This window comes from Megalobrama amblycephala, linkage group LG20, assembly GCF_018812025.1.
Source record: "Megalobrama amblycephala isolate DHTTF-2021 linkage group LG20, ASM1881202v1, whole genome shotgun sequence".
NCBI classification, from domain to species: domain Eukaryota; kingdom Metazoa; phylum Chordata; class Actinopteri; order Cypriniformes; family Xenocyprididae; genus Megalobrama; species Megalobrama amblycephala.
In genome coordinates, this window is record NC_063063.1 from 23751139 (window position 1) to 23765148 (window position 14010).

Sequence of the window (14010 nt, forward strand, 5' to 3'; positions counted from 1 at the left end):
CATATAAAGCACACTGATACACTGCTCCTGGAACACACAGCCGGAACAAACTTTTCACGAGCACTTAAAAAAATGCGCACTGCAAACGGAGTATGTGTGAAACAGAATAAATTCTGTAAGAATACTGTAGAATAAATATGTTACTATACTATATGCTACTATAAGAACTACTTTTTGTTCTATCTCATGAGCTAATATCAAATTACTTAGCATTACATTACAAGGTGTTAAACACCTTTTTGAGTTACTGGTATACTTGTATTCTGTTTTGACATACACTAACATTCAGAAGTTTAGGATCTGCAAGATTTTTTAGAAAGAAATGAATACTTTTATTCAACGACGATAAATTGTTCAAAAGTGACAGTAAAACATTTATTATGTTACAGTAATGCATCAACTAGTGACATGAATGTCTGGTGTTATTGCACAGATTTTCTATTACCATCTATGTTGTTTATATACATTTATATTATATGCACACACATAACACGAGTCAAAGATTTTGGAATTCATGTTTCCAGTTAGCCTTTGACCTAGAGTCTAATGCTTAGTTAGTTATTTAGACTAAGTTTTGTAGACAAACATAACTTACCTACCTTACCTATAACTTGCTTATGTATTAAAAACATTATTATTATTTAAAATGTACGAGTTGGACCGAAAGAAGCCAGGTTTCGCCTCATGAAGTTAGATGAGAGAATGTGCAAATATATTAGGGTGTCTGCTTTGAAGAAGATAAAATATAAGATTGTTTTGGATTTATTTTTTTCATAATTTCCTTACTTCCATATTTTTTTCATATTTGTACAGCATACATTTGGATACATTATATTTTTCCCCCCATTCTTTCTAGAACTGCAGAAAATAGCTGCTGATATGTTTGGTATGGAAGCAGCTCTATTTGTCCCCACAGGAACCATGGGTAACCTGATTGCAGGTGAGATTGTACAATGGTGCCCAGGGCTATTAATAAAACTTGTTTACAGTTGTCACTTGGTAAAAGCTTAGAGGTAAAATGGACACATATTTTGCAGTGGCTGTGGCCAGTGTCGCTGCCTAAAAGCTGTCTCTGGCTATTAAAATCTGATATTTCAAAAATGATACTGATTTGTGCTTTAGCTCACAGAAATAGCTCACTGTTCAAGGAATTTTGTTCTTGTTAGTGACCAGATGTTGCAGTAATGTACAGCAGTGATGTACAGACATGTTGCCCTCATTTTCTTTCTTTGTTTCTCTCTCAGTTATGGTTCACTGCAGAGAGAGGGGTGATGAGATGATAGTAGGTGATCTCTCTCATATTCATATTTATGAGCAAGGAGGAAGTGCACAGGTATGAACAAAAGGGGATATATTTGTCTCTTACTTAGGCTTATGTTCTTTGTCTCAGAACATGTTCTTGTATCGATTATTCTTCCAGTCCTATATCAATTAAAAAATGAATCGACTATGTGATTTAATTTAACATATTCATAAAGGAGTCTGCCAATTTATCCCAAAAGGTTAAAATGTTATTTCCACCACAGAATGCTATTTTGCACGATAATAATTTGAGATGTGGTGGAAATTATCATGTTGCTTTATAAAAAAATGTTTTCAAAAAAATGTATCAAATATAATACATTAGGCTTTTGAGGAATTTGAAAAACATGCATTACATATGTTTTGACTCACAATAAAAATGTAAGAGCTTTGATCATAAAACTAAGCATTGAAATGTAATCTTACAAAGACATTTTATTGGGAGATCATCTTCATTTTTGCCAGATATTATAACTTTCTTATAATATTAAATTGAGCTGTTTGTAGTATGAGCTCAATATTCTCCTTATGTCATAATATATGAGCCATTAAAGGTGCCCTCGAATGAAAAATTTAATTTATCTTGGCATTGTTAAATAACAAGAGTTCAGTACCTGGAAATGACATACAGTGAGTCTCAAACGCCATTGTTTCCTCTTTTTTATATAAATCTCATTTGTTTAAAAGACCTCCGAAGAACAGGCGAATCTCAACATAACACCGACTGTTACGTAACAGTCGGGGTGTACGCCCCCAATATTTGCATATGCCAGCCCACGTTTCCAACATTATAAAAGGCATTAGACAAGGGCAGCCAGTATTAACGTCTGGATGTGCACAACCAAATCATCAGACTAGGTAAGCAAGCAAGAACAATAGCGAAAAATGGCAGATGGAGCAATAATAACTGGCATGATCCATGATAACATGATATTTTTAGTGATATTTGTAAACTGTCTTTCTAAATATTTCGTTAGCATGTTGCTAATGTACGTTACTGTTAAATGTGGTTAAAGTTACCATCGGTTATTACTGTATTCACGGAGACAAGAGAGCTGTCGCTATTTTCATTTTTAAACACTTGCAGTCTGTATAATTCATTCTTTATAAATCTCTCCAACAGTGTAGCATTAGCCGTTAGCCACGGAGCACTATCAAACTCATTCAAAATCAGAAGTAAACAATATAACAGTATACAATACTCACATAATCCGACGCATGCATGCCGCATGCGTGACGAACACTTTGTAAAGATCCATTTTGAGGGTTATATTAGCTGTGTAAACTTTGTTAAGGCACTGTTCAAGGCAAGCGCGAGCTCTGTGGGCGTGGACCACGGGATTTAAAGGGGCCGCAGCATAAAATCGGCGCGTTTATAATGATGCCCCAAAATAGGCAGTTAAAAAAATTATTAAAAAAAAAATCTATGGGGTATTTTGATCTGAAACTTCACAGACACATTCAGGGGACACCTTAGACTTATATTACATCTTTTAAAAACATAATCTAGGGCACCTTTAAAGCATGATGTATCAAAAATAATACTCAACATAAAACACATGCATTTTGTAGATTTTTTAAACTATATTTTGTCTAAAGGTTCAATAGCCTTCCATTTCAAATAATTAGATTTTTCTGGCTGCTATTTCATATGCCAGGATCTACAAGGTTAAATTAACTAGTGAAAAGTGTTATTTAAGAGAGTTTATTTTTGAAAAAGTCTGAAAGTGCCCATAAAGAAGAAACATCCATATGTCACATTATCCGTAGGATGAAATATATGTGCTCTTGTTTTTATTCATAGCTAGCAGGCGTCCATTCTGCAACAGTCACCACCCTTGGCGATGGCACCTTTGACCTAGACCAGCTGATCTCCAAGATCCGTCACGATTACCCTAACCCACACTACCCACGCTCCCGCCTGGTTTGTGTGGAAAACACGCACAATATCCAGGGAGGGCGCGTCCTCCCACTCTCCTTCCTGCAGGAGGTTAGATATTAGTTAAACTTTGGTTCATTAAACGTGTGTGTGAGAGAGAATGTGTTGAGGCAGCCAAACACCTGGGGCTGAACTCTGAACAATGGGACACAATCCCTCCATTTAGTAAATGAGTGATTAAACAAAGACTGATTTATTCAGCACTCTAGCACAAACAGGTTCTGCTTTAGATTTGACAAATGAGGCACATTCTCATATTACACTTTTTGTTTATTTCATTTGAAAAGATTTAGAAAATGTAGAAGCCTTGAGCATGCATTGAATTTATGTTTATAACTGTGTTTCTTGCTCAAAGCTTCGCTCTGTGGCTGATAAGTTTGGTTTGGCTGTCCATATGGATGGAGCGAGGGTGATGAATGCAGCCGTGGCTCTGGCCGTACAGCCCTCTGTTATACTGCAGCACTGCCACTCTGTCAGTGTGTGTCTGTCCAAGGTAAGCACTCACATGTTAAGGGTCCACTTTATTATAATATATAATAAGTCTGTTATTCTTGTATGACTATTTTTATATAGGCTATGTAACCATGAAACTCAGATAGTTGTTCTGTTTCATTCGCTTCTGCTACATATGTCAGTGTACTCAAAGGATTAGTTCACTTTAAAATTAACATTATCCCAAACTTTACTTACCATCAAGCCATCCTAGGTGTATATGACTTTCTTCTTTCTGATGAACACAATCAGAGTTATATTAATAAATATCCTGATGCATCCAAGCTTTATAATGGCAGTGAATGGGACCAACCATCAATCCATCCATCAAAAACGTACTCCACACAGCTCCAGGGGTAAATAAAGGCCTTCTAAAGTAATTTGATGTGTTTGTGTAAGAAAAACATCCATATTTAACAAGTTACAAAGTAAAATGTCTAGTTTCCACCAGAACACATTCCGTATTCAACTTACGAAGAAAGTGTAAAACTCTCACAGTTCAAAACACTTAAACTATGTCCCACGCCTATATTCAACTTGTGAAAAAAGAGTAACTGACGCGACGTCAGTTACGTTTTTTTCATAAGTTAAAAGTGGAAGGCGGTCTGGCGGAAGCTAGATATTTTACTTTATAACTTGTTATATATGGATATGTTTCTTACACAAACACTTAGCTTCAGAAGGCCTTTATTAACCCCCCAGGAGCTGTGTGGAGTACATTTATAATGGATGGATGTGTTTTTTTGAGCTTCATACTCATTGGTCCCATTCACTGCCATTATAAAGCTTAGATGCGTCAGGATATTTATTAATGTAACTCTGATTGTGTTCATCAGAAAGAAGAAATTCATATACACCAAGGATGGCTTGAGGGTGAATAAAGCTTGGGTTAATTTTCATTTGAAAGTGAACTAATCCTTCAATATAAGTATAATATGAAGATCAAATATTAATAGGAGGGATGTTAATTCAATAAGTTGATTTAGTACAATTTATTCTTAAAAATATATTACTTTAAATAATAACTTTAAATAATATAAATATTTTATTCATTATTTAAAAGGATTTTTTCATTTAAAATGCATTTAATTTCTGTGGACTGTATATTTAAAAAAAACTTCTTTCGAAGTTTGTAATTATCAAAGGATCCTGAAAAAAATTATGATTTCAGCAAAAATATTAAGCAGTACAACTGTTCTCAACATTGATAATAATAGTAAGTGTTTCTTAAGCACCAAATCAGCATATTAAAATGATTTCTGGAGGATCATGTGACACTGAAGACTGGAGTAATGATGCTTGAAAATTCAGCTTTGCCATCACAGGAATAAATTATTAATTTATAAATATATTAAAATAGAAAACTGTTGTTATTATAGTAATATTACTATTAATATTACTGTCAGAATAACCAGTCACCATGCCTGTTTCCTCTGTGCACCACATTTCCCACAATCCTCCCTGGTAATCACCTGCATGCACTAACAAAAGCCTTGTCTGGCCTCGTTCTTGCAAATTTGGACTGCTTCTTTGTCTACATTTGGATTGCCTGTATTGCTAATTGCTACTTACCTGCATCTACTTACCTACATCTACAAAACTGGATCATCTTCCTGTTCTCCATTCATCTGTGTTCCTGTTTCCCTGGATTCCCCATCTTCCATTTCCCATAATCATCTTTTCTGCTACTACAAAGATAAGATACACTAATCATCTGTTTCAGCAATAATCTACGGAAGAGGATTAGGGCCAAGCAATAATAAAAAAATAAAGCCATCTCGAGATTAAAGTTATTAAATTTCGAGAAAAAACTTGTTAAATTTCAAGAAAAAAGTCGAGATAAAATGTTGAGAATAAATTTGTTAAATTACGAGAAAAAACTCATTAAATTTCGAGAAAAAAGTCGAGATAAAATGTTGAGAATAAAGTAATTAAATTACGAGAAAAAAGTCGTTAGATTATGAGAACAAATTAGTTAAATTATGAGAAAAAAAGTCGTTAAATTTCAAGAAAAAAAGTCGAGATAAAATGTGAAGAATAAAGTCATTAAATTACGAGAAAAAAGTCGTTAAATTACGAGAAAAAAGTCATTAAATTACGAGAACAAATTCGTTAAATTATGAGAAAAAAGTCGTTAAATTTCGAGAAGAAAAGTCGAGATAAAATGTTGAGAATAAAGTAATTAAATTACGAGAAAAAAGTCGTTAAATTATGAGAACAAATTCGTAATTTAACGAATTTGTTCTCGTAATTTAACGACTTTTTTCTCATAATTTAATGAGAACTTTTTCTCAATTTAACGAGTTTTTTTCTCGTAATTTAACAAGTTTATTCTCAACATTTTATCTTGACTTTTTTTCTTGAAATTTAATGACTTTTTTCTCGTAATTTAAAGACTTTATTCTCAACATTTTATCTTGACTTTTTTCTTGAAATTTAACAAGTTTTTTCTCGTAATTTAATGACTTTATTCTCAACATTTTATCTCAACCTTTTTCTCGAAATTTAACGAGTTTATTCTCAACGTTTTATTTCGACTTTTTTCTCGAAATTTAACAAGTTTTTTCTCGTAATTTAATGACTTTATTCTCAACATTTTATCTCAACCTTTTTCTTGAAATTTAATGACTTTTTTCTCGTAATTTAAAGACTTTATTCTCAACCTTTTAATTTCGACTTTTTTCTCGAAATTTAACACGTTTTTTCTCGTAATTTAACAACTTTAATCTCGAGATGGTTTTATTTTTTTATTATTGCTTGGCCCTAATCCTCTTCCATAATAATCAAGGTGTGTGTGGTGCAACTTAACTGTTTGGACACATCCACTCTTCCCTCACTCTGGTTGTTTATTCCCTGCATCTGTCCTCATTCATTCTGTCAATAAACTGTTTACATTTAATACTCACCTCTCGCCTTTGAGTTTCAAAAAATAAAATAAAAACAGTAATATTACTGTTTTTATTTTATTTTTTAAAACAGTCCTCTTTCAAAAACATAAAAACATCTTACCAACCCAAAACTTTTGAAGGGTAGTGCGTGTATATTTGTTTTGATAATTTTCTGGAATAGCTAGTCTGTATTTCAGCACAATGTAGGTTGTTTTATTGTAGCTGCCGGTAGGCCAGTAAAGAGGAAAGAGGAAAACATAATTTGGTAATTGGAATTGTATAGCAAGTGCAGCAACCAATTCACCTAGAACATAGTAGTGAGATTTTCATAATAGGAAAAATGTACTTATTATAAACCAGCAGTATTTTTCATGCTCCTGGAAGTACTTTTCTGGGAAAGTTATTTCAGTCATTTTGAACAAAACATCTCCAGGCAGTGAGAGACCATCTGTAGAGTTTTCCACCAAAAAGCAGTAGAAATCAGTTTAAGTGAGAGGCATTGAAAATGACCTTGTTAAAGTCGGTGCTCGTATGGTTTATAACCTGCACCCTGAAGGTGTCTCACGTCCAGATAATCAAGCCTTATTTTTATTCATATCGTAACAGTGTCAATGGTACTTTCCTCTGAAAACACACCTGTAATCATATCGTATCATCTAGGATTTGAAATGTCCTCCCTCATTACTCCCCCGGAATGAACTCAACATCACAAACTCAGATCATCACATACACAAAGTCGATTTAAGAGACCCTGAAGTAAAACCTAATCACTCTCAACTCTCAACAAAATCCTTGGAGTAGATGTCAACAAGCATATTTGCATTTTAATTACAGACCTTGTTTGCATCTAGCTAGAAACAGGCTACTCTCTGTCGCTGATTTTTCCTTTTTCCCTCTCGCTGAAAGACATTAAATGTAATTGAGGCTTATAGACAAAGATCACAGCTATGAATATCAAATCACTGCTGCTTATCCTGACTACAGACGTTTGAGGAAAAAGCAACCATCTAGGTGTCCTTTATAAATGTGTGCCTGTATGCTCATATATTTTAATTGTTAATGTGATTTCAACAAGTAGAACATGTTCCTGAAACAACATTCCAATCAACCAAACAGATTTGAGGGATAGTTTTTTAGTTAATGTTGATGCTTACAACAAGGGATAGGGGCTTCTACACCATTCTTATTCACCTATCATTTCCCTCTGATTTTAGGGATAAATTATGGTTATGGTTGAATGGTTTGTACGTTGTGCAGTATACATCATACTTTATTCATACATGCAAATATGAATATAAGACATGTTAGGGGTTTTCACACCAGATGGGTTTTATTTTGCATGGAGCAAGTCACCTTATAGGAGCCAACATGCTGAGATCACATGACCAGCAAAATGATGTCCTCTCATTACCTCTGTATATGATGTGAAAACAACTTTACTAATATTATAAGTGGATTTCAGGGCTGTGTTGTTATTGTTAACTAAAACTTTAAAAATAGGTTTTGCTAATTGAAATCAAGCTAAAATAAAATATTAGATGAAAAACCTAAACTTAAGAAAGTTTTTTGAAATGACTGAAATAATAAGTTCTAGTACTAAAATTATTAAAACTAAAATAAAAATAAATGAAAGCTAAAAAGACATTACAAAAAATAATAAAAGTCACAAGCACATAAAAAATACAAGAAACAGAAGATGAAAACTGAAAAAAAAAAGTAAAAGCCAATTTAAAATACTAATAAATAGTATTATAGTATATAAATATTTATAAGGGTACGTTTACACATCAACGATGTACTAAAAACAGAAAAGTTTTTCCTTTGCATTTTTCGCATATAGACTACAACGTTGTTAAAACAATCCCCTTTCAAGGATCACAAAAACACTGCATTGTGCATGCCAGACCAGTAGTTGGCGATGTAACTTTGTAAAAAATCACTATGTGCCTATAGACTGAACATGCAATGTGCATGACGTCTAGGGCTGGGCGATATATCGCATGCGATTGTCACGCGCATATCGTCAGTAAAGCCGGTTCCCTGATTACCGCTAAATCGCCATCACCTACTTTCAAATGGAGGGCATTTAATAGACAGAACCGTAGTTCACTGACAAGCTACGCAATATCGCGTTCATTATCGAAGGCGATTCATCTGCGATATTGAACGCGATATTGCGTAGCTTGTCAGTGATCTACGGCTCTGTCTATTAAATGCCGCTCCATTTGAAAGCAGGTGATGGCGATTTAGCGGTAATCAGGGAACCGGCTTTACTGACGAAATGCGCGTGACAATTGCATGCGATATATCGCCCAGCCCTAATGACGTCACAGTTTTCACAAATTCACTTTTTTGTAGTTTACACAGAGACGATAATGGTATTGTTTATGGTAATGGGAATAATGGTATCTGCAAGAAGCAATGAAAGGGCCCTTGCACCCGGGGCCACTGCCACCCAGTGGCCTTAGGAAAACAGTGAATAGTGGGCGACATGCATTTAAGTGGGTATGGCAAAGTCATTTTGATGTGCGCTTTGACCATAATTAAATATTGCCATGTAGATGTCTTCAGACCAGGACCACTACTTCCAGTTTGTGGTGTTAATCGCATACATTAGCATGTAGCCAAGTGTTGCATGATTTAACATGTTTCTAGCATGTTTAGTACTTCATGGTATATTTAAATGTGTTTCGGGGAGTGAATTACAGTGTAAAGCATGTAATTTCCTGTTGCCCGCAGATCTGAATATTGACATATTGACACTAAATATTGGCATGTAGATGTCTTCACGCCAGGACTCTAATAAAACCTGAACTTTGGGGCATGTCGGACATTGTATGCCTGACTTACAACAGCTTCCTGTTTCATGTTGAAACATCAGACTTTGTCAGGCCACCACGGACACGCCCTTTAGTGAAAACTTAAGATCTTCACAATTTAACGTTGCAAAGGCCTTTAGATTAGACAGACCAAATATGATGTTTATCTGATAAAATTTCTAGAAGGTGTTCATTAAAGTACAACGTCTGAAAATGGCAAAAACTGCAAAAATTTTGCAGAGCAAAATTCAAAATATCTCCTTTCCTGTTGGGTTTTCAGATTTTTTTTTGTAGGTATTGGGCTGTTAGATGTGTCTACCAAATTTCATACTTGTATGTGAAATGTAGCACGAAGGGCGCTTAATTGAAAATTTTGTCGGTGGCGCTATCGAGCCATTTTGCCAATTCTGAAACCCACATATTACAAGTAGATTTTCACCACTTCTAGGGCCCCATTTATACACTGCGTTCCAAATTATTATGCAATTGACATATCAGTAAGATTTCAGTACAATAAACATTCAGATTTTAGTTTTTCTAAGAAAATGTTTGTTTGTTTATTTATCCATGTCTTTTTAGATAACTGGTATTAAATCTCAGACAAAATAATTTGCCAGATCTATGGAAACCCTACTTAGAGGTCGTTCCACATTATTAAGCAAGTCACAGTTCTCATGCAATATGGGGAGGAAGAAAGATCTTTCTGAAGATGAAAAGCATGAAATGGTCCAATGTTGTGCAAAAGGAATGAAAACAACTAATATTGTGTGAAACTGAATGGAGATTATCGAATTATCTTAAGATTTGTGAGTGATTTAGAGCACAGCAGAACTCGGTCATATAAAGGCTTATTAATGAAAGTTCCTGTCAAAAAAATGTATTGTATTAAAAGGGCAGCTATAAAAAAGCCAGTGTTGAGCAGCAAACAGGTATTTGAAGCTGCTGGTGTCTCTGGAGTCTTGAGAACCTCACCATGCAGGCTGGCAGTTGTGCGTAAAGATGCATTTTAGACACCACTAACCAAACCTCACAAAGAGAAACATTTACAGTGGGTGTAGAAATACATTTTCAAACAGTTTTATTGCTCTGGTGTTTTTTTTGCAGCATGGGATAGTGCATAGTGCATTGTACAATAGTGCACTATCCTCCTTTTTATACCATAGTTGAAAATGGCCAGTTATGAACTCCACATATCTTGCAAAAGTCATTTTAATACCCTCCATCTCACTTCCCAGTATTCCAGCCCAAAACATCACCCACCAGCTCCTTGCTGACGTCGCAGTCTTGTTGGAACGTGGTGGCCATTCACCAACCATCAAGAAATCCATCCATTTAGACCATCCATTGTAGTATGGCATTAGTCAGTGAATAAAGCTATTTAAAAATGAGTCTTCATTTATTTCTAAACCCACTGCAAATGTTTCTCTTTGTGAGGTTTGGTTAGTGGTGTCTAAAATGCATCTTTACGCACAACTGCCAGCCTGCATGGTGAGGTTCTCAAGACTCCAGAGACACCAGCAGCTTCAAATACCTGTTTGCTGCTCAACACTGGCTTTTTTATAGCTGCCCCTTTAATACAATTAATTTTTTTGACAGGAACTTTCCTCAATAAGCCTTTATATGACCGAGTTCTGCTGTGCTCTAAATCACTCACAAATCTTATGATAATTCGATAATCTCCATTCAGTTTCACACAATATTAGTTGTTTTCATGCCTTTTGCACAACATTGCATCATTTCATGCTTTTCATCTTCAGAAAGATCTTTCTTCCTCCCCATATTGCATGAGAACTGTGACTTGCTTAATAATGTGGAACAACCTCTAAGTAGGGTTTCCATAGATCTAGCAAATTATTTTGTCTGAGATTGATACCAGTTATCTAAAAAGACATGGATAAATAAACAAACAAACATTTTCTTAGAAAAACTAAAATCTGAATGTTTATTGAACAGAAATCTTACTGATTTGTCTCTTGCATAATAATTTGGAACGCAGTGTAAAATGTTGTGTTGAAACCGTCCTAAATTTGATCTTAAGATCATTTCTCAGATGTGCGTACGTGTGATTCATAGAATGAACGTACACACAGAAAACGAGCGTACGCCTCTTTCAGATGTGAAATCTATAAATCGCAAATGATCTTGAATGGTTTCAGTTCTCCGCGTTTTAAACGACACCTAATTAATGTCATTTACATATAAAAGATCACCAGTCATCATCCAAATCCTTGGCGAGCTGCAAGAATAGCTTAGATTTCCAAAAACCTGCAGTAATCTGACCAGGAAAAGTGTGTATGTCTGCTCAGACCCTGACGTGGAGCTAAGCACTTTTCCACGTCAAAGACCGTTTGTATAAATATGAGCGTTGGCGTGGATTTAAGCGTACACACACTCTAAGATCAAATCTGTGCGTACGCATGCTTTATAAATGAGGCCCCTGAAGCGTGTGCAAAGTTTCATGAGTTTAAAAACACTTTAACACAAAAGCTGTGTCCGAAACCGCTCACTCGTTCACTCATTCGCTAATCCCTACCCTATATAGTGTATGGCATTTGAGTGCACTATATCTGTATGGAGTGAACGAAATGAAGTGAGTGAATTCGGACGCTGACGTATACACTGTGCGTCGGAGATATCTGTCTCAGAAACGGCTCGACGCGATAAAACTATTTTATCCTACATGTTATTTACATTATAAAACAATGTTAATAACAATAACAATCATAATGACTTTAATTTCGTAATCATACATGCCTCTGTGCCAGCTTTGTAGTTTAATCGATTGTATAATTTTTTTGTCATGCTTAATGTGTTCATAATCATTTAATACTATAAAATACTGCAAACAAAAATAAACACATTAACAAGTGTACTTAATTTCATGTATTTATCCTTTTTAATAAAGTTGTTAGAAATTCTCACGCTCACAGATTATGTGGTCTTTGAGCGCGCTCAGGCGACCGTTATGATTTGAATAAGCTACCTATGATTAACGATTTTTTTTTAAATCATCCACTAAATTATCATCTTTTAAAGTTTAATGAGTTAACAGTGCCACAAATTATTAAAACACATTGCTGTTAGTAAAACACATTAAATTGATTTAATGCCTACATAATATTTTAATAATAAAAATAATTTTTTTATTAATATAATTTATTTTTTTAATTCATCTATATAATATTGTCCCCCTACATTTTAGTAGGTTTTATTCAAGTAGTGATTAATAAAAAAAAAAAAAAAAAAAGGTAAAAAAATTGGATTTTGGGAAATAGCGCTTCAGCAAGTGTACATCGAATGTACACTCGAAATCAGAGAGAATTGTGGGTATAAAGTAGTGAACGAATGTAGGGAATGAAGTCGTTCACTCAGAATTCGGACACCACTACAAAATGGCCGACACCCGATAGAGTGGACTATATAGTGGATAGGGAGTGGTTTCAGACACAGCTAAAATGTTCTGTGTGAATGACCCTCAGCATATTAAATGCACTAAAGGTGCTAAAGAGGATCTTTTCGTCGACTGAGAAACCAAAGACTGTTACTGAGTTTTTGAAATGAGCACATGCGTAAGAACAACCCCCCTCGTTCGAAGGAACGCCTCCCAAAACTCGTAAACACTCGTATTGGAACACGAGTGTTTACCACTGGCATTCGCTATGTCGTGTTAGTGGATTCATTATGTCGGACTCACCGCAGGTAACTCATAATCTGTAGTTGTTACTCCTGTCTCCTGACAAAAACATTGCATGCGGCGCCTGTGGAGTGTGGAAAGTTACTGGAGCGTGCAGCCGCACACATCTCTCACAAGGAACGTCACGGCAGTGATTGACAAGCCAGAGGGCCAATCGTTTACGCGATGATCGCGCAAACGATTGGCTGATGTTTTTTTAAGGCCCTACCTCGTGCACAGATGATGTATATTAATATTATTCCTTTCAGTGCACCTAATAAATAGTCTTTTATCAGTTAGTAAAGACAGTTTCAAGTAATATTGCAAAAATGTATAAAACAAAACATCCTCTTTAGCACCTTTAAGGTGGATACTAAGTAAACTTGTTCAGTACAATAATTATATCTGAACTGCATTGCACTGCAGTGCATATGTTTTCTTTTGCAGAGTCTCTTTTGTTTTCTCTATCCCTATCTATTAAATTTCATGCAAAGAGCTGGAAATCTCACACAATGCAGAAACAAAAAGGCTCATTTGATCTGATTTGCTTTGTGGCAGGGACTCGGGGCACCTGTGGGCACCATGCTAGGTGGGTCAAAAGATTTCATACAGAGAGCAGTACGTGCCCGCAAAGCACTTGGCGGAGGAATGCGCCAAGTGGGTGTCTTAGCAGCAGCTGGTAAGATTGCCCTGTCAGACATGATTGGCAGACTGGAGGAGGACCACAGGAACGCCAGACGTTTTGCTCAAGGTGACAGAACCTCATGGGTTTTTCTGAACTCTCAGCAAGACGCCACACAAGCACTGTAGTCTGTAGATATGATGCATTACTACAATAGAAAAGAATATATTAGGCATATAAAATACTCTTATTCGCAGTAGCTGAAATTAGTTAAT

General features: G+C 35.3%; 1 protein-coding gene across 5 annotated transcripts in view; it reads left to right on the forward strand.

Moving 5' to 3' along the window:
- tha1 (threonine aldolase 1) overlaps positions 1–14010 on the forward strand; it is a 34811-nt gene that overhangs the window by 17190 nt on the left and 3611 nt on the right. For all 5 annotated transcript variants that reach the window (XM_048169996.1, XM_048169997.1, XM_048169995.1 and 2 more), the window contains exons 2-6: positions 857–940; positions 1245–1333; positions 3107–3292; positions 3597–3734; positions 13672–13864. In XM_048169996.1, coding sequence (XP_048025953.1) covers positions 857–940; positions 1245–1333; positions 3107–3292; positions 3597–3734; positions 13672–13864 — 690 coding nt within the window. The remainder of the gene's footprint in view (positions 1–856; positions 941–1244; positions 1334–3106; positions 3293–3596; positions 3735–13671; positions 13865–14010) is intronic.